General features: G+C 31.8%; 2 protein-coding genes across 3 annotated transcripts; both read right to left on the reverse strand.

The window, feature by feature from the left end:
- Positions 1–960: 960 nt before the first annotated feature.
- On the reverse strand, positions 961–4,088 carry LOC133033090 (triosephosphate isomerase, chloroplastic-like). Its single transcript, XM_061107672.1, has 9 exons — positions 3,856–4,088; positions 3,266–3,292; positions 2,915–2,984; positions 2,397–2,520; positions 2,073–2,157; positions 1,831–1,963; positions 1,538–1,711; positions 1,355–1,437; positions 961–1,248 (listed from the first exon to the last, which is right to left on the reverse strand). Exons 1-9 carry the CDS (start codon positions 4,057–4,059, stop codon positions 1,192–1,194), a joined length of 957 nt encoding a protein of 318 aa, XP_060963655.1. The 5' UTR covers positions 4,060–4,088; the 3' UTR covers positions 961–1,191.
- Positions 4,089–4,186: 98 nt separating this feature from the next.
- Positions 4,187–8,345, reverse strand: LOC133033089 (transcription factor bHLH121-like). Of its 2 annotated transcripts, none has more exons than XM_061107671.1 (6): positions 8,091–8,345; positions 7,580–7,701; positions 7,126–7,253; positions 6,546–7,025; positions 6,275–6,457; positions 4,187–4,312 (listed from the first exon to the last, which is right to left on the reverse strand). In XM_061107671.1, exons 1-5 carry the CDS (start codon positions 8,186–8,188, stop codon positions 6,299–6,301), a joined length of 987 nt encoding a protein of 328 aa, XP_060963654.1. In that variant the 5' UTR covers positions 8,189–8,345; the 3' UTR covers positions 4,187–4,312; positions 6,275–6,298. The 2 variants fall into 2 exon arrangements, with proteins under 2 accessions (XP_060963654.1, XP_060963653.1); XM_061107670.1 differs by lacking the exon at positions 4,187–4,312 and adding an exon at positions 5,920–6,062.
- Between the last annotated feature and the right edge of the window lie 13,490 nt (positions 8,346–21,835).

A 21,835-nucleotide genomic window follows, 5' to 3' on the forward strand; every position in this document is an offset into this window, starting at 1 on the left:
TACAAACATAAAATAAATAAACCATGAACAGAAATCTAAGAATAATTATTTTTTTAAGAATCGACATAGTTTTGTTTTTATTTGTTCCTTAATGGAGAAAAAGAAAACCTGAACTCCGAAGAGGACTAAACCATTTGGAGTTAAACGAAGACTGGTAAGAAAGCAAAACCAAGAGCAGCACAAGGAAGATGGCTACTCCCCACGGTGAGCTCCCGGCTTGTGGTGATGTTCTTGCTGGTGTTGCAGGCCGTGGACGCCAAAACTGAAAGTTTAACAACCCGCTCGAGGAGGAATATGAAGCCATGAAAAATATCAACAAAGCAGGCAACACAAACATGAAGAGCTGAAAGTTCACTGCTGTTTGCTGCATCTGAGCTTTGTAGCCAGTGTATTGAGATAACCACAGTAATATCATAACAATGGAAAATATGGCCATTAAATGAAAAGATGGGGCAGAGATTGAGGACACAGTTTGGCTTGTCCATCCCTGCTTCCATTGTGGACCTCTCCTCTTAGGGTACAACCAGTCCATTTTTTTCTCATTCACACTCTTTTATCTCTAAATATGGATGTTAATGTAAGGGTTTTATATATGATGTCAATACAAGCAGGGTGTACATTTTATATGATTTATGCCTTGCTTTGGCATATATGCTTAGAGTGAAGGATCTACCTGACAAACTTTCACTTTGGACTGATGCCCACTCAAGGATTTGATGCCCACTTTGTATCCCCAAATGAAGGATTAAGCTAAAACTTTCGTCACTTTACTCATCGAGCAAAAGTAAACTAAGGGGCAATAGCTGACAATTCCCACGTGGGATAGAGAATTAGGGTCAAGAAGAGAAAGGTTAAGCTGATAGCACAAGTGTGAGGATGTTAGCAATAGCATGTAACTATAACTAGGCTGTGTTGGTGCTTTAGAAATCAAATAATTTGTTCATATTGAACCAGAAAACAGAAACCCTGAAATACACTCCCAATATATATTGTGCAGGAATTATTTATGCTCATTATGTTGTTACATGAAAAATCAAATAATATTTTCCTCATAATGAGGAGGAAGACATTCAAAATTGATACAAAAACCCCATACAACGAAACTCACTCGTACTTTTACATTTCTCATATTATGCTTGGATTGAGTTCTCTTCCCTTATTTTTGCACTTGTAGGTGAAAACAGAGTAAAATTAGGCAGCAACTTTCTTAGAGGTAACAGAATTTATGATGGTAGCAAATTCAGGACCCTGCAACAAAAACACAAAAAATAAAATAATTTTATCCCCTGAAGTTGTCACAAATTGGAAAAATAATATCATCAACAAACTTCATAAATGTAAGGTATTATTTTACCTTGAGAGAAGCGCCCCCGACGAGAAAACCGTCAATATCTTCCTTTTTTGCAAGTTCAGCAGAATTTCCACCATTTACAGACCCTAAAACAAGAGTTGAAATCGTTGGAATCATTAGCAAGTTCTGTAAATACATAGAATACAGAGTAATGACAAACAAAATGGAGTTGTTGCATATAATAACCTCCATAAATAATTCTTGTTTTAGATGCTACTTCTGCTGACACATTGTTTTTGAGCCAGTCACGAAGGGCTGCGTGCACTTCCTGAGCTTGTTCAGGTGAAGCCACCTTTCCGGTACCTATAGCCCATACAGGTTCATAAGCAATGACTATGTTATCCCAACTAGGCACTGCATCTGCAAAATAGGGACAAGAAAACATCAAAATTGGTAAGAGATACAATAGCACAAATACAAATATATTTCCACAAGAACAGATAATCCATGAAAAAGAAAAAAGTGCACAAAAATTTTACCAGCATAAGCTTTCAATTGTTGAAAGCAGACATCAAAAGTTTTTCCAGCTTCCCTTTCTTCTAATAGTTCCCCTATGCAAGCTATTACTCCAAGACCCTCGCTCAAGGCATAAGCCGCTTTCTTTCCTATAAACTGAAGGCAACAAAAGCTGAGTGTGATTCCAAGTACACACTATCAAATATAATGGACAGATATGTTCTCCGAGAAACCTCACTAAAACTAAAGTTCTTTAATGTATCACCTGATCATCTTCGCCAATAACATGTCTTCTCTCGGAATGTCCAAGAATAACCCATTTGGCACCAATATCCTTCAATTGTTCGACACTATAAAACAAAATATGCATATTAAAAACATGCAAGTTCAAAGTTGCACAAACGTAAGTATATGGTGATTGTCCTGATGACTAAAAGCTCTAGACATACTTCCTATCTAGATAATTGTAGAGAATAAACATTGATAGAATACTACATCAGCGTTATAAAAGGCCCAGGAAAATAAATGTATTATGCTGTAATGAAACAATAATATGTTTTCCAAAAAAAAAAAAAGAGTAGAAACAAACCTAATTTCCCCAGTGAAAGCTCCGCCTTTTCCAACCCAAGAGTTTTGGGCAGAAATCTCAATGCGATCAGTTAATGAGTTCTTCACCTGATCAAGGTACACAAAGGGTGGTGCTACAACAACATCTGCACATTAGATGAAACTAATCAAATTATTGATATGAAAAATTGTGAATTAGATAAAACTAAGAACCAACTTCTAAGATTCTACTGCTTAGGAAACCCTAATCAGACAAACTGGCCATAGAAACACACACATCCAACAGCAGTTTTGAGCACAATCAAATATCCATGTTTTGATCCTTTTCAACATAACATAGAAAAGTCCAAGGAGCTTAAGTAGTTAAAATATTAATTACAACATTATCCAATACCTACAAGCACAATATTATAATTCATCCACACGAACTATTCTCCTGTCTGCATGTATCAAGAGATCCCACAAAATAAATAAAAAAACCCTAAAAAAAGATTAACAACGCAGGCTATTAAAATTTGCAGGATAATATTTTAAACATACCGACATCATCCTCCAATTTCGCAGTGTTCAAATCAGAGACGAGCTTGGTGATTGAGTCTTTTGTGCCGTTCTAAATTGTAAAAAAGAAAAAGAATCATCAACTAATTTGTATCTCTAAAGTAGAACAGAAGCGGATATGCAAATAATATTGGTAGCATGCATCTTAAAATTCGTGGTCAAAGGACATTCTATTTTGACTTTCTTGTTCTACTGATAAAGTCAGGATCTACTATTAACAGTATTATATACACAACCTTTTAAAGAGGGTGTTAAATTTTACACTAAAGCTATAAAAAGATAAAATGGTGGTATAATAAATGAATCTTTTTTAAGATAGTACTTAGTACTTACACACTTCCAGTTCCCACCAACGAAAAACTGCAAGTGAAATACGAGAAGACAAATTAGAATACAGAAACATGAGAATTGAGAAATACCAAACATTCCAAAACAAAAAACACTCAACAGAACAGACCAGAATAAATAAATTATGATTAAAACTGTCTAATTGCTTCAGAATTGCATCTTACAAGTTCATAAGTACATATATCAAACCATTATTTAAAGAGAGAGAGAGATTACACAACTATAAATCTGAAGAGTTGGAACAAACTGCAGCAAGAAAAGAAATTAAAAATTGTTCCTAATTTGAAGATCAAATAGAAATACGGCCACTACATACTTTAGGCTTTTGTTTTTGTGAAAGCTTAGTCTATAAACACACATTGATTTTATTTCATTTCTTCAATCATAAGTACTAAAAATTCTTCACTTCTTCTAAACCCCAAAAAAAATACAAATGAAGAATGAATCTTTAGTACTTTCCTCCTTAATACAAACATAAAATAAATAAACCATGAACAGAAATCTAAGAATAATTATTTTTTTAAGAATCGACATAGTTTTGTTTTTATTTGTTCTTTAATGGAGAAAAAGAAAACCTTTCCGGTGCTGGCCATGGTGACGACGGCTCTAGAGCCCTTGCGAGAGGAAGAGAGGCGGAGATGGGAATGGAGGTGTTGGAAAAGGGATTGAGTGGGTGAGAGTGAGTTGGAGTGGTCGAGCTTGAAGCAGGAGCGTCGGAGGCCGGAGAAGTTTGTGGGTCCCGCGAGTTGGGAAGCTAGAGATGTGGAGGTTACCGCCATGGCTGACTCGAGCTTAGTTTTTAATCGGGGATTGTTGGATTGGAGGGTTGAGGAGAGGACTACTTTTGTATACTTTTGAAGCAAGAACACTGTGAGAGAGAGAAAGACTAGCTCTTTTACCTGTGGTGTCCGCCTTTAGGTTCTTGATGAAATGGCCAAGCGTACGTTAGCGAGAAGGAGACATGTTTCCCCCTAGGCGCACTTTTAGCGCGTTTAACGCACGCCACCAAACCCTTTCTTTTCTTGGGATTAGCTGAAATAGACATTAATTAATTAGGTTAATTTTTAGATAATGTCGATGAAGTCACAAATTATCTTCGCACATTTGTATATTATATAATTCTCACAACTAATTTTTTTCATTACATCAATCACCAAAAATGTTTTTTTTCTTAATATAAATAGTGATTTAAAATATGAGTTTTTTCATTTTTACACTTCAAAATAATTTTTTTGTAATTTTACATAGGAATTCCTATTGCAACTAGTGCTGAAATCTAAATCGCAACAAAAAATCGTATAAAAAAAATAAATAAATAATATATAAAATAATTTCCCTTTAAATTGAAAAAAATCATCAACTTTCGCTAAAAAAAATAGAAAAAGGAAAAAATTTGGAATTCAGTGCAAAGTATTGCTAAAAGGAAAATATCTTTATGGGTGACTTATATTTATATTTTTTGAGGTAAGTGCTCGACGCGTTTAAAATGCGGTTGGAGCTTAAATTTTCCTCGCAATAATAATATTCAGTCGCTCACGGTTGCAGGTGTTACTGTCCTTTAACGAGAAGGTGGCCTATGATTTACACACAAAACGTCGTCGTTTGCTGCTTTGCTTTCTAAAACGTCCATTCCAGCAAGATAATAGTAAGGATCCTTCTCATTCTGCCACGTGGTGATACAAGGTAAAAAATAAAACCAGAGTACGAAGGATGTGGATGGAGTGGTGTGAATCTTCACTGCAAATATGTGGTCAATGGCTTATGTGGATTGTGGACCTGTTTCTACATATATGTATATAAATATATATAAATACATTCATCCAAGTTCAAATGCTCTTTCAAAAGCTAATCATAACAGATATTCATAAAAATCAAATCAAATTCCCCTTCTATGATCAAAATATTTCTATAAAACGGTTTGTTTCAATTAATAATTGGTACAATATTAATTAAAGAACAAGATGGTAGAGTAGAGATCAAGGTTCAGATGTCTTTGATTTGAAAACTTGGTTCAATAGATCTAAACTGTATTCTTTGGCATATTATCAAATGAATGTAAGCAATCACATAAGTGAGACATTTGATCAAACCTTATCAGAAGCTTTCATTAGAACACTCTCTGTGCATACCAAGAAACAGTTATTAATTTTGTAATGATGAGATAAGATTTTTGGCCTTGGTCACCTCTTTTGTTGCTCCAAAAAGACAAAATTTCATGTAGAACAAACAACTATGTATTTCAACTTTATCTCTACTTTGGCATAATGGTAATCAATCCAAATATCAAATGCCCATCATTTCATCATTGTTTTAATTAGGTCCTTAATTTAGACAAACCCCACACACATCTTTTCCCAGCTTTCAAGAACCATTTTTCTGGGATTGGACTATCAGAGCCATCATTTATGGTTCTTTCACAGCACAGCATACTTTATCTAGCACTGTCACCCTTTAGAGAAAGAAGTTGGAACTCAAAACAAATGCAATAAAAACTCCTATAGCCCATGTTATAGCTATTACATTATATCAAGATTCAAGACTGCTATTAATCATAGAAATGACCATCTATAAGATATTCCTCCCACCCTAAACTGGATTTCAACCTAGAGTATCTGTATCCAAATACAAAGATCACAAGAAGCAAATCAATATTAAGAATCTTTTCTCATTACGTCATTGTGAATTGTGCATTTACAAATTATCTTAAAAGCATATTCATTGTCAACAACATTAGAATTCTAAATACAAACCGCCAGTCTTGCTGCATTCACGCAAGAGAGACCTGGAAAAGTATCCAGGTTAAACTAATCAATAATAGCAAAAGCAATAAACCTGACTTATATATTATGTGGTTTAACTAAAAGTGACCAATTCAAAGAAGTTAAATAATGTCAACCAATGAGGATGTACACAACAATCAAATATATTAGACTAGCAGGCAATAGAATTAAATCAACAAGCACAAGTTCGAGAATGGAAATGAAAAATAAAAACCTGTTTTTGTTGTAATCTTTGCCTTCAATCTTTTTTTTGGTTATCGGGCTTTCTGCTGCTAACTATGCTATTAGATGAGCTGTCTTGCACGCTTCGAGAAGAAGAACATCTACTTGAAGAGCTTTTTTCAGTGATTTTACATTCCTTACTCACATATCTTTGAGATTGCCCTTGACCTGAATCCTGCAAATAAAATTGTAAAAGAAAAAACAGAATGACTCTGATTTACATTCAAGATGGTGCCAAACTTCTTATAAAGTCAGCAACTAACCTGATCTGTTGCAGATCCAGGAGTCTTCAACTCCAGATTTGTGGCAACATCACTTGAATCCTCACTTTTTTCAATCTTGCTTTCTCCTGAGGACTTATTTCTAGAATCTTGTTTGCCAGAAACATTGGACCGGCGGACTGGTTGAACAACTGGAGACACGTACTGTTGAGACTGCTGCTCAACCAGGGTACTCGGAGTTATATATGGAACAAAAGTTGAACAGGGGTTAGGAATGACGCCTGGATTCTGATTTCCATAATACGGATATGGCTGCATATGCGGATGCATAGGAATGGGCCCTTGAGGCATTGATATTGGAACTGGATATGGGTATGAAGTTGGTGCCATGACAACTGAGTGATCCATAGCAGCCCAAGGAAACATCGTTCTCACTCTTTGCTGACACTGAACGTTAAGGTTTTCAATGTCAGACTTGAGAGAGGTTTTCTCTTCTCTGAGATCATTTTTCTCCTGTGTCAACTGTTTTTAAACACAATAAATCGATCAATTATATCAAGTCAGTTTAAAGATTTGAAACCATCTATCAAATAATGAAAAAAAAAATATATAAATGGATCACCTCGCGAGATTCTTCATTTAGCATAGTATATTCAGCTTTAAGTTTGTCAACCTGTGATGTCAAATCCTTCAGCAATTGGATAGTATCGGTTAAGATAGTTGCTTTGTCATTTTTTGGTCTGTCAGGATCTGCATGTTAGAATGAAAAACATGACAATAAATCAAAAATGCAAAGAGAAAACATCACAAAGATGTACCATTATCATATTTACAACCAAAGATGAACTTGGAAAACTAGAATTGTCAACAACAGACACCTCCGTAAAATCTGGCCAAAGTTTCTCAACTACTTCTCTTAAACCTCAGCAACTGACTAGAGTTTCATCCCCTTAAGTTTTGCAAAATGTAATTTAATAAAATAAAGTTCAAAGCCACACAAAAATTAAAATCAGAATCATCACATGTCATCTAATTGAGTTAACAACCATTGAAAATTTTCAACATAGTTTTTCTACCTAAAACACTTCCTAATTCGATAAAGTGCTCGTTTAATCGATCCCGCCTCAACTTCTCTCTGTCAGCCTTCTGAAGCTTTCTTGCAACTGTGCCATCCTTGGTTTCCCCCTCAGGTCTTTTACTACAAAAATTTGTACATGAATTAAGCATGAGAAACAGTTACGTTAAAATAAGCAAACACTAATACCACTAACCTAATTAAAAAAAAAAAAAAAAAAAAAAAAAAAGTGCCAATCTAATCAAATTTACTAACTTTTTCATGCACAAGTAATGTGCATAACACAATTACAATTGTTATTTCACTCACTCAACCATACCCCCAATTTTGACTACAACGAACAATAATCAATACTATGAAATTGATAATCCGCATTGACTACTGCATAGGGTACAATTAAACATACTGAAATTATTGATGAAAATATATTAATCAGCAGAGAAAAAAACAAAGAAAAAGGAAACATCAAGGGTCAATCGGTGAATTGATCCCATATATGGATTAAAAGAAACCTGGAAGTGGGTTGGGAGCGAGCGGAGGAAGAAGGCAGGCCCGGATCTGAAGGTGGATTTGGGGATTGGATGAAGTCTTCGTGTTGAAGCTGATTCATTAGGCTAGGAGATGAACTGTTTGGGTTGAGCAAGTTGAGACCTTTAACGCAGTAGAAGAGAAGAGCTTATCTATCAAATATCTGGTCTTTCGCCGTTGTTCTTCTTACCGGTAATTTTGAACTCTTTTTTAATTAACATGGATACAATACTTGGACGACAATATCTACAAACACTTTATTCTCTTTTTTTATTTTCTTTTTTTAAAAAATAAAATAAAAAATAATAAAAAAATAAAATAAAAAATCACTAACCATGCTTAAAATTTTACCCCACGTCAAATTTTAATTTTAGTTTCTAAATAATTTTAGGATATTTGTGGCATAAATATCAGTTTTTGATTTTATACACTTAAATACTACATGTTTTTTTCGACGAATTAAATATCTTAAATTACATTTTCGTTACTTCTGTCACTACTCTTCTGTTAAATCCTATCAAACATAGAGTATTAACGGTATAAATACTTGATGTTTTAAATTTCATACACTTATATATCACATGTTTTTATTTCTGGCGGATTAAATACTTAAATTACATTTACATTATCTTTATCACTACAAGTCTCTTAAATCCTATTATAAGGGATTTTTTTTAATATTATACCTAAAATTGATTTTATTTATAAAAATACCTTTAACAAATTTATTTGCAAAAATACTAACGTGTCACGTCATCTAATTTTATTGGTTACTACAATAAATATTATAATATTGTATATTTAAAAATTTTCTAGTATCTAAGTAAATTTACTTTAAATAAGTAACATCAACGCATCCTATACAACAGAGAAGATGTCAATTTTCAAAATTTAGTTTCTTATAAGTTATTTTAGAAATTAGTTGACAGGCCTCGCCCTGGTCCTCCACTTAGACTTCAATGTCCACGACAATATCCTCCTCGTCAGTGGCAGGACGGGTCTGCTCTGTCCTAGCCCAAGTGGCTAGATGGGCAACGTGCGAGTCGTTCAATGAAGATTTCCTAACAGTCTATTTAGTTCGCGCCATCATCCTACGCTTGGGTGGAATTTTATTAGAAGTGTGCTTGGCAATGGTCATAACAAAATTGGCAACGAGTTTTCCCACAGCAACAGGATTTGGGCGGCCCTCAGGCAAAGTGCCGACCACGTTCGGATGAACTCTATAAGTCCAATTAGCAAGAAGGTAACACCTCCAACCTTTCTTGAGTTTCCAGATGAAACAACCCTATCCTTCACCTCGAATTTGGTCGGGATAGAAATGATGTTGAAAGATCGTCACTAGACAAAAATGGGCTAGCACGAAGATGAGGGTGATCCTCGTATAAAAGTTGAAGCAAATCCTGATCGATATGATGCTTGCCTCCCCAAAACTCACCAGGGTTCATCTACAAAAGGTAGAAGACAAGAAAGTGAGAGTTGGTCGGAGTAACGAATGAAAACCAGGTTGTATATACCAACCAGGTTCGACTAAGAAACAAAAGCAAAGGTTTCACCCAGAAATAAAATTTTCAATCCCAGAAGTTTGAAACTTCGAACTAAAATTTGATTTTCACTAAAACTCTATGGACGAGTGGAAATGAAGGTTGTAAGGTTAAATTTGAAGCGCAGTCAGATAATCAGATGTTATGGTTAAACATAAATGAAATTTTCAAGTCCTAAACCTATGTTTTCTATGGTTAACCTAGAATAGTTCAAGAATAGGCAAGATTCATAGCAACAAAATCTAGAAATCATACATGCATTTCAGTGCAAATGTGTAAAGGAAAGAAATGAAGAACTTACTCACTGATTTGAAGCTTTCTTGCTCTGCTCAGATGGAATCATCAGAAGTTGACATGTGAATTCCTCAAAGGATTTGGGAGGAAATTTGGCTAAAATTCTTTTGCTTTGGTATTTAAGAGTTAAAATGGCTAAAAGGATTACTAGAGATCCTTAATCCTATTTATAAGCAATTTGGAAAGAGAATTAATCATTTCAAAATTCAAATTTTTCAAACTCCCCCCCAAAAGTATACGTTACGCACTTATTGTAGGGAGTGTAACCGTCAAGCATGCGCAAGTATCAAACCGTGATTTGAGGTACAACGGTTAATTAACATTAAATGGACAGATATTGAAGAGACTCCTAGTTAGAGTCACATCGGTTCATCATCTGACATTGACGACACGAGTCACCCATCCGGATAAGACCCTAGGCTGAGTGAAGTCCCATGCAACCAAGAAGGTCCCGCGCAGACTTGGGGGCAAATGTTATCCTATTTTTTGCACCTTAACATGGCAGTAAGGATAGATGACATATGTCCCATAATTCTAATACATAGGCGGAGGAAAATATCCCTAGCAGCCCATAAATGACTACTCAGCATCTGTAACATTTAGACATCCGAGCAGGATGCTTGAAGAAATGTCCAACCAAGATGCAGATGTGCTTATGCCGAGCAAAGCATGAAAGATGGCAATTCCAAAGATCAATCTTGTTGTTTCCAAATGCGAAGACAATCCTTGTAATTATGGGATTGAATCAAAGAATAACATCAACACATTCTAGTTTTCTATTTCTAGCATTGTAATTATAGAATTAATGTAGTTTTCTATTTTACTTATTATAAGCAAAAGGGAAACCATCCCTCATGTAAGAATTCCCTATAAATAGTGGCCTAACCTCACTATGAGAGGAATCGAGAAAATTGCTTCAGAAATACATTCAAGAGAGAAAAGAGTGATCTAAGAGAGAAAGTTACTCAAAGATCAAATTGTAAGAGCTTTTGAGAGGAAGAACACTTTTTTTCTTCTCTCAAGTCAATACAAATACAAGGGGAGTAGGCTATTACCATACTTACTGTTGGGTTTTATGCCCTAAATAAAACTCTTTACAATCTGATTAGTTATCAATATAAGGAATTTGAAGTGATTGATGTTTGCATGAATTTTACATGCTAATGGTTTAATATGTTTATTACTTTTATACACAAAATCAGTTAAATCCAGATCATATGTTTATTCACAATTACAGTATCGTCAACACAGTGGAATGTGATTGTGATCATATGAATCAAAAGACTTGGTCCCTGTTTCATCAGTGTTATTGGATTTACACTAATGTGATAATCAGCGATGATGTATACTTACACTTGGAGTAAGTGTTATGTTCTTTCCAGGACATTAGTAAAGTATACTAGTTTCGAATGTATGGAGTATACATTGGACTGGACCGATATTGCAACTAAGTTAAGATATTACAAACTTACCGTTATATATATATATATATCTTTCCAAGTCAATATCAGTAGTTGATCTTAAGATTAAAAGAATCTAAATCCTGATATGCTTAGGCTCAACTCAGGAGTACTATTCATGTTCTTTGATTTATTAGTTAAGCCTACTTTTAGGTCAGGGTGATACGTATATTTTGGGAACATGACAGTATGATTGAGTGGGAGTGCTGAACATAAATATGGAATCTATAGCTTCTACTGGTGTATAGAAGTCAAGTGATGATTCCCTTCGAGCTTAGCAAATAGAAGTAAATGGATGAGCTCTTGTTTAACTGACTAATTATTAGATCACTAAACACCATTTACAGGTAGCTAAGTGTTTTAAGGGGCAAAATACATTGAGGGTGAGAACGGTAAAGAAATCCCATCTCGATGTAGATCATCTATATAGAGGATCTTTAAATCACAATAAGATTATAACAATGGTTAAATGAGATAGCATATTGATATCGTGAAACATATAATATGCTCTATATAAGTCTGAGAGTGCAATTCTAAGTTCTAAGAGTGGATTCAACGAAGAATTAATAAGTAGGAATTTACTTGGTAAATTTGGTTCACTTGTTGGAAGCTCAGCATATAGATCCATGGTCCCCATTCTAGTTGAGAATGTTCTGCTTGTAAGACTCATTAATTGATTCGTGATTGATCAATTATAATTCTAAAGTTAGACTATGTCTAATTTTATGAATTTTCACTAAGCAGGGGTGAAATTGTAAAGAAAAGAGATTCTAGGTTTATTTATTTAATAATGGACTTTATATGTCTAGTTAATAATTAAATTAAATGACAATATTATTTAATAATCTATTTTAGTTATTAAATAATTAGTTTTGGCATTTAAAATGTTAGAATTGGAAAATTTGCATTTTTGAGAAAATAGAAATAAAATTTGATAAAATTGCAAAATCAAGTGGGGCCCATAATCTACACCATGGCCGGCCACTTATTGTGGAATTTCAAATTAATATTTTCATTATTTTAATGCCAAATAATTCCTAACCTAAACCTAGTAGTTGCCTATAAATAGAAAGTGATGGCTCAGTCAAATAATAAGTTTTTAATAAGCCTTTCTGGCAGAAATTTTTCTCTTCAGAAAAATTAAGCCTTCCCTAGTTTCTATACCTGGCCGAAACTTCTCTCTTCATAAATTTCGACCCTAGTGAAAGAGTAAGTGCCCACACACAACAAGCAGTAACTCAATCATAGATTGGAAGACTGTGAAGGATCAAACTTGAAGAAGAAGGACATTCGGGCTCGGATTTTGATTATACTCTGTTACAGAAAGGATACGAGGGTTAGAGATATGAGTGGAAGGAGACATTAATTCCGCTGCATCAATGTAAGGTTTTCTTAACTTTATATGTGTTTAATTTATTGTTTTAGAAAGTTCATATTTAGGGTGTTAAACAACATACTTGTGAGTAGATCTAAGATGCTGGTAAAATAAATTCCAACAACTGGCCTCAGAGCCATGTAATTGATTTACTTGCATGAAATTTGGACTTTAAAACGATTGTTTGTTATTTGGATGGTTTCATGTTGTATTGAGTGTTATATGATGATTGATTGATGTTTGTGAATTTTCGTGAAAAATAATTAAAATTTTGTTTCTGGAATTATTTTTATTGGATAGTATGGAAAAAAAATTAAGCAAGTTACTTTTTTACAGAACTCAATTTCGATTTAATTTGAATTAGTTATGATTTTTGAAGATTCGAAAAAACGTAAGGTGGCTGTGCACCTACACGCGCGCGCGGAACCAAGTTTTTCTCGGTCACACGCGTGTTCAGACAGGTTTTTGTATGAATCACGCGCACGGATGTCTGATGACATCCCATTTCGCGCGCTGGAAGGCTGCAAGTCACCCTGTCCGCCGAGGTTTCTCAGCCAATCACTCTGGGTGCGCGCGCGGACGGTATGCGTTGCATACCGTCCGTACAGCTCCCAAATTTTTCATTTTTCTTCGTTTTTTTATGCTTTTTCATGGAATTAAGTTCCGATTTTTTGTGTAGTTTTGTATTTATAGATTTACTATTCCTAATTCAATTCTAATTATCATAATGAATTAATTTAATATTTTTTAAATTTAATTCATGATATTAGTGTAATTTGAATTTGAAATTAGTAAATATCTATCTTTTTGCTTAATTATTTATCTTATTTTTAAATTTAATTATATCTTATCTTATTTTTAAATTTAAGGTCAGATATTTATTTTTTTTAAATTATTTTTTTAAAAAAAATATTTGACCTTATTTAAATTTAAAATAAGATAACTATAATCATGCAATTTTAAATAGATGTAAGATATTTTGCTAACTTTTAAATTTTGTTATTTTATTTATTTAAAATCTGAAAAAGATATTTATTTTATCTTTTTTAATTTTTTATTTGATTTTTATTTATAAAATAACATTTAATTTTTTTTTAAAAGTAGTTAGCAAATTTTGAAATGATATTTAGGTTAGTTGAAATCTAATTTTTCAAAATTATAGGTTTAATTTTAAATATTTATTTTTTTTTAATAATTTCGAAATTTAAAATAATAATATTTTTTTATTTATTTTCGAAAATAAATATTTTTTTTTAAATTAAATATTTATTTTATTTTCGAAATTTATTTATTTAAAATTAAATAAATCCTACTTCCAACTATCCAGCTAACCTTGTTGCAGGAATATGTGGTTTTAACTTGTTTGTAAGTTTTCAAAACCTATTATTACTTGATTGCAAATACTCATGGTTAACTTGTTGAGAGATCCAATGATCTGATTTTAACTCATGGCTCCCTTGGTCAAGTTAATAATTTGTAACAGGTAAATTTTACAGTCTTCTTTCATCTGTGTATGACCTAGCAACATGATAGGATCCATCCAAATGTGTACCTGTGTGAGCTTATGTGTTTATTTTATTATATAGATGCATATAGGTTGTTGCTAAATAAAATAATCATGATAGATTTTATTTAGGTCCATTTAGTTATTGGACCTATTCAATTAATAACAGTTATTTATTTTAAGGTTAAATTCCTATCTTTTGGGCCTTGTGTGAGAGTTGGGAGCCATAGAAGTGGGTACGACATACTGAACCCAGCACCCCCTCACATGAACTACCCCAATTGTGAAGGCCCATTTGCCTGATTTGAATAACTGTACTAGGTTAATTATATTAGTTTGACCTAATAAAATTGAATTAGCAACATAATTAACTTTTAAAATATATGAAATTTATTTTTATTTTAATATTTTAAAGTTAATTTTAAGAAAAACACTTTTAGTTTTAGATATTATTTCTAGACAAACTATTTGTATTTTTCTTGTATTTAATTAAATATAGAATTTTAACTAACTAGATTCTTTCTGGAACTTATTTAATTAAATATTCCTATTTAAGTTACAAATTAGTTGTATTAACTGATTTTTCTTATCTAACTTAAATTTGAATATTTTATTTAAATCAAGTTGAGGAATCCTAGGCATTAGTTATTAAAGATTCTTAAGATATTTTTTAAGTTAATATCTTTTCGAATATTAACTTAAAATGGAATATTTTCAAATTAAGTGGTTATAACTTAATTTTTGATATTTAATTAAATCTAAATTTGAAATTATTTAAGTTTTAGATTTTTTCTATACAACTTAAATTAGATATTTTTCAAATTTTTGTTGAAAAGATACTTAGTCAAATAAGATATTTTCTAGATAGTTATTTCTAGACTACTTATTATTTCTAATATTTAAATAGGAAAATTTTATACATTGTGAAATTAATTATTTAAATAATTAATTTTGGTACAATTTTATTTAAGTATATTTTTTTCTAGTATTAAACTAGAAATTAATAATTAAGCCTTCTCTACACTTAATTATTTATTTCTTGAATTTAATACATTTAATTAAATTGAAAAATTTAAATATCTAAGTTGATTTTCATCATGATACTTAAATATTTATTTTTCATGACACTTAATTAAATAGAAAATTATTTTTAGGTTGAAATTTAATTTTTCAACTTAAATTTAAATAATTTTCAAAATATATATATTTCTTTATTTTATTAATCAATTTCAAAATTTGCATTTTAATTATGCAATATTTTTGAATTTTTTATCTTGAAAAATAGATTGAGTTGTAAATTAATTATTTATTTTAATTAATTCTTGGGCCAACTTAAATCAATGATTTTTTCATTTGATTGATTAATTTAAAATATATATTATTAGAAATTGAATTAACTAGTCAAAAGAAAATCTAGATAGGTGATATTTTTGCTTGAAGTATTTCTTTTCTAATTTTTATTATTTTCGAAATTTGTATAATTTTTATACTTTAATTTTTCGAATACAATAAATATATTCGCAAGGAAATTTTTAAGTTGCTAATTAATTTAATTTAATTCAGCTTAAATTAATTTCCTTAATATTTATATTTAAGATTATTACTAAGATGGAAATAATTAATTTTATTTCAAATCACCATCTAAGTATAATTTTATAAATATTATAGGGTAAATACCATTTTGGACCCTGTATTTTGCAAAAGTTACAGATTGGACCCTGTGTTTTGTTAAATGACAAAATGGACCCTGTATTTTCTAAAATAGTAAAAATAGGACCCTGAGCTTAATTTTTGACAACTTTTTTTTTAATACAACCAACTTGAAGACAATGCTTAATACGAACAGATATAAAAAATATATACAGTTTTGTCATAGCACTTTTAGATCGGATTATAATTAAACTTTATTTTGACAAAAAATCAATTTAAGGTCCTATTTGTACTAGTTTAGAAAATACAGGGTCCATTTTGTCATTTAACAAAACACAAGGTCCAATTGGTAACTTTCGTAAAACAGAGGGTCCAAAATGGTATTTACCCAATATTATATTAAATTCTTATTTTTGAATTCTTTTTTAATTCTAAATTTTGAATTTAATGAGTATATTTATTAGAATAACAAAGAAAATACATTTTAAAGAATAAGCTTTATTATTATTAAGATATTCGATCTCCATAGTTGGTTTTACATCGCGTTTGTTTTAGTGAGTAATCCTCCCTAATGGAGGAACGTTCATTAGCAATTTCGCACCGTTTAATCTCGAAAGATAAGTAGTTTGTAAGTGTTTTATATGGTATGAATCACCCTAATGGTGGCGACCATATTTGACTTGCAAATTGTGAAACAATGGTAGAAGCTCATAAGATAGAATAGCCTTGACTCTCGCCTAAACGGGACAACGCTGGATTCCAATCTTGATCGAATAAAAGGTTGCTAGAATGTTTAACATTTTAAATGAGCTGACAACTCTATTCAATGAATGGTAGCTTTGACTCTCGCCTAAACGGGACACTGATATCAGTTTGTTGAAAAACCTTGGAAATTATTTAGGATTGAATTTTTTAAGTATTTTCTCATATCATTCCTACTTGCTATGTGCTTATAATTTCTGAATTGATTTTGTGTTAAACCATTATTAATTTCTATTTGTTGATTTCTATTATTTTGTAGTATCCTGTATTATCAAAATGAATCCCATGTTATCATTGTTGACTGAAAATAAGCTGAATGGATCTAACTTTACTAAGTGGAATGAGAACATTAATATTGCTCTCATAGGAGAAAGTGCCTTGTTTGTTTTAACTGAGCCGTCACCTGAAGTGCCTGGGGACAATGCATCCAAAGCTGTGAAAGAAAAGTATGAGCGTTGGCAGAAAGCAAATGACAAAGCTCTATACTTTATGCTTTCTAGCATGGTTGACACCCTCAAAACTCAGTTTTCTAAAACCGAGAAGGCTGCTGAAGTTATGACGAAGTTAAATGAGCTATTCGGTAAGGCATCACTTCAGTCACGCTTTGACGCGACTAAGAAGTACATTAATGCACGGATGAAACCTCATCAAAACGTGCGTGACCATGTTCTCCTCATGTCGAGTTATTTCCAAGAAGCCCAGGATCATGGTGCTGAAATGGACAGTGCTACTCAAGTAAGCCTTATCTTGAATAGCCTGACTCCAGCATTTCTACCATACACATCAAATTATGTCATGAATAAGAAGGAAATTGATTTTCATGAATTAGTCAATGACCTTCAAACTTATGAAAATTTGATTGGAGGACCCAAGAAGAAAGGGAGTAAACCTCATAATCCTGGGAATGGTAATGGGACGATGAAACCTGAAGCAAATGTTGCCTCTGCTTCGAAACCCAAATCGAAGAAGAAGTGGAAGAACACCAAGAAGCGAACAAAAGCCATGAAGAATAAAAAGGCTGCTCCTTCTGGTGATGCTACACTTAAAGGAAAGTGTTTCTACTGCAATGAGAAAGGTCATTGGAAACCCCAATGTCCTAAACTTCTTGCAAAGAAACAAGGTATTTCTATCTATAAACTTTAGGAGTTTTAGTGAATTATTATCCACTTGGATTTATAATTCTGGACTAACTTTGTTTATTTGTTTTCTTCTTCATATAGGCCAAGCTACTTGAACTCAGATGAGTTGATCAGAAAGCTGGACCAACAGTGAAATCGTCCAGATGAAGATGAAGCTCTTCAATTTATTTTTGAATTAATTGTTTTAGTTTAAAGACAATTTGGATTTCAAATTTTAGTTAGGGATATTTATCCCTGTTTCTCTCATATTGTTGCAATACATTTTTTTTATTAATAAAGTTTCTAATTTTCGAAATTCAACAATTGCAATTTATGAGAATGAGCTTCATTTATTTTATCTTCATCAACTATTACCACATTATATTTATATGTTTGTATGTGTAAGTGTTTTTATTATTGATGCAAATTCTATAATATTTACAACTCTTCATAGAGTTATATTAAATAAACACTAGAAATTAATTCTATGTTTATTAATAATTGTTAATTCTGATACAATTATTAAGAATTTGTTTAATAAAAGGATCTTTTGATCTGATAGGGGTGGAGAAAAGTTAAGAAAACTATGCAGTTCAACGATCCTTTATATCTAATGAACTCTGGATAGTATTCAACTCCACATAAACTCTATCACACTTAGAGAATAATGATCTTTACAACCTTTAGGGGTGGAGTCTATTCCACAATACCCTATGGATCATAATCTCTATATTCTTAGGGGTGGAGTCTATTCCACAATTCCCTATGTGACACGTATTTTCTTTAAACATGGAAGTAATATAATGAATTAGCTATTATCAATGTAAATTCTTGATCTTGATTGTATGTTCCATTTCATTTTACTGTTGTAAGTAAAATTTTGGTACCTATGAAAGTTCTTTGGAAAAGTTTCACACTACCTTAATTGAGTGGGAGAATTTTAAAGTTCTATACCCATCTTCATCAGGTTGATACTTGTGATAGATACTTAAGAACACTACTGAAAAGTAAATCTAACCATTTACATGGATAGGAATAACTTATCAGAATTATGAGAATAAGATAAAGAACTCTAGTTCAGTCCATTCGAATGACTTGAACCTAGAATTCTTAATCCTCATAAAATTTTATGGTATCTTAATTTTGATTACTTTATCTCTGGCATGTATTTTTCACTTCAAATACTAGTCTGCTATGTTGATGACTTAGTCTTAACTTAATGTTTCAGACTAATACAAAAGTCACAACTAGGTAACTCTCCAAACAATCAGAGGTTAAAAGTATTATTTAACCAGACATCTGCTATTGAGTGGGAGCTATCTGAGATGTAATCAAATATGGAACATTAGAAGATATTCAAGAAAGATTTATGAAAGTGATCTATATGTTAGATATTAAGGAACTGTGTATCAGTTATCCTGGTATCTCACCAACTCATTTCGAGATTTTATGAGATGGTGCTTACTTTGGGGTGGAGGAATTATTGTATAATAATTCAAGCTCTACCAGAGATGAATTATAACTTTGTGTATTCGAAAATCCAAGAAAGTTATATAACTGAAGAAAAATCTACACTGTATTATCTCAATTACATATTTTAAAATATGAGAGATATGTATTCTGTTAATTCAGATGTACCTTTTAAAAACAGTAAAGATTTCAGTATCCCTTGATGAGTAAAGCATATAGTAAAGGATGTTTCATAAGTGAATTTATGAACTAGTTTCCAGAAGTTTGGGTGGATTCAAACATACTACACTTGATCTGAAGATCAAGACATCAGATTGACCTATTTGCACAGTTTGTTTTATATTAGTGCAAGTGGGAGTTTGTTGGGTTTTATGCCCTAAATAAAACTCTTTACAATCTGATTAGTTATCAATATAAGGAATTTGAAGTGATTGATGTTTGCATGAATATTACATGCTAATGGTTTAATATGTTCATTACTTTTATACACAAAATCAGTTAAATCCAGATCATATGTTTATTCACAATTACAGTATCGTCAACACAGTGGAATGTGATTGTGATCATATGAATCAAAAGACTTGGTCCCTATTTCATCAGTGTTATTGGATTTACACTAATGTGATAATCAGCGATGATGTATACTTACACTTGGAGTAAGTTTTATGTTCTTTCCAGGACATTAGTAAAGTATACTAGTTTCGAATGTATGGAGTATACATTGGACTGGACCGATATTGCAACTAAGTTAAGATATTACAAACTTACCGTTATATATAAATATATATATATATATATATCTTTCCAAGTCAATATCAGTAGTTGATCTTAAGATTAAAAGAATCTAAATCCTGATATGCTTAGACTCAACTCAGGAGTACTATTCATGTTCTTTGATTTATTAGTTAAGCCTACTTTTAGGTCAGGGTGATACGTATATTTTGGGAACATGACAGTATGATTGAGTGGGAGTGCTGAACATAAATATGGAATCTATAGCTTCTATTGGTGTATAGAAGTCAAGTGATGATTCCTTTCGAGCTTAGCAAATAGAAGTAAATGGATGAGCTCTTGTTTAACTGACTAATTATTAGATCACTAAACACCATTTACAGGTAGCTAAGTGTTTTAAGGGGCAAAATACATTGAGAGGTGAGAACGGTAAAGAAATCTCATCTCGATGTAGATCATCTATATAGAGGATCTTTAAATCACAATAAGATTATAACAATGGTTAAATGAGATAGCATATTGATATCGTGAAACATATAATATGTTCTATATAAGTCTGAGAGTGCAATTCTAAGTTCTAAGAGTGGATTCAACGAAGAATTAATAAGTAGGAATTTACTTGGTAAATTTGGTTCACTTGTTGGAAGCTCAGCATATAGATCCATGGTCCCCATTCTAGTTGAGAATATTCTGCTTGTAAGACTCATTAATTGATTCGTGATTGATCAATTATAATTCTAAAGTTAGACTATGTCTAATTTTATGAATTTTCACTAAGCAGGGGTGAAATTGTAAAGAAAAGAGATTCTAGGTTTATTTATTTATTAATGGACTTTATATGTCTAGTTAATAATTAAATTAAATGACAATATTATTTAATAATCTATTTTAGTTATTAAATAATTAGTTTTGGCATTTAAAAGGTTAGAATTGAAAAATTGGCGTTTTTGAGAAAATAGAAATAAAATTTGATAAAACTGCAAAATCAAGTGGGGCCCATAATCTACACCATGGCCGGCCACTTATTGTGGGATTTCAAATTAATATTTTCATTATTTTAATGCCAAATAATTCCTAACCTAAACCTAGTAGTTGCCTATAAATAGAAAGTGATGGCTCAGTCAAATAATAAGTTTTTAATAAGCCTTTCTGATAGAAATTTCTCTCTTCAGAAAAACTGAGTCTTCCCTAGTTTCTATACCTGGCTGAAACCCTCTTCTCTTTTCTCTCTTCATAAATTTCGACCCTAGTGAAAGAGTAAGTGCCCACACACAACAAGCAGTAACTCAATCATAGATTGGAAGACTGTGAAGGATCAAACTTGAAGAAGAAGGACATTCGGGCTCGGATCTTGATTATACTCTGCTACAGAAAGGATACGAGGGTTAGAGATCTGAGTGGAAGGAGACATTAATTCCGCTGCATCAATGTAAGATTTTCTTAACTTTATATGTGTTTAATTTATCGTTTTAGAAAGTTCATATTTAGGGTGTTAAACAACATACTTGTGAGTAGATCTAAGATGCTGGTAAAATAAATTCCAACACTTACAGGCCCAAATCTCTTTAAAATTTGGTGTTCACTTTATTTTTCTGTTTTTGCTTTTTTTTACTTATCTTATTTAATCGTTTTATTTTTAATTCACTATCGTTGGCTAGAAACGAGATCAATACTTATAAATTATTAACATATGTGATTTAAATAATGTTATTAATTAATATTGTGAGTATTAATTTACACTATTTCTCTCTTTTTTTTTAAAAAAAAAAAATTACATTATTTCTCTTAGATACATACAAAAAATATAATTTAATTGAAATTAT

This window comes from Cannabis sativa, unplaced genomic scaffold, assembly GCF_029168945.1.
Source record: "Cannabis sativa cultivar Pink pepper isolate KNU-18-1 unplaced genomic scaffold, ASM2916894v1 Contig3, whole genome shotgun sequence".
NCBI classification, from domain to species: domain Eukaryota; kingdom Viridiplantae; phylum Streptophyta; class Magnoliopsida; order Rosales; family Cannabaceae; genus Cannabis; species Cannabis sativa.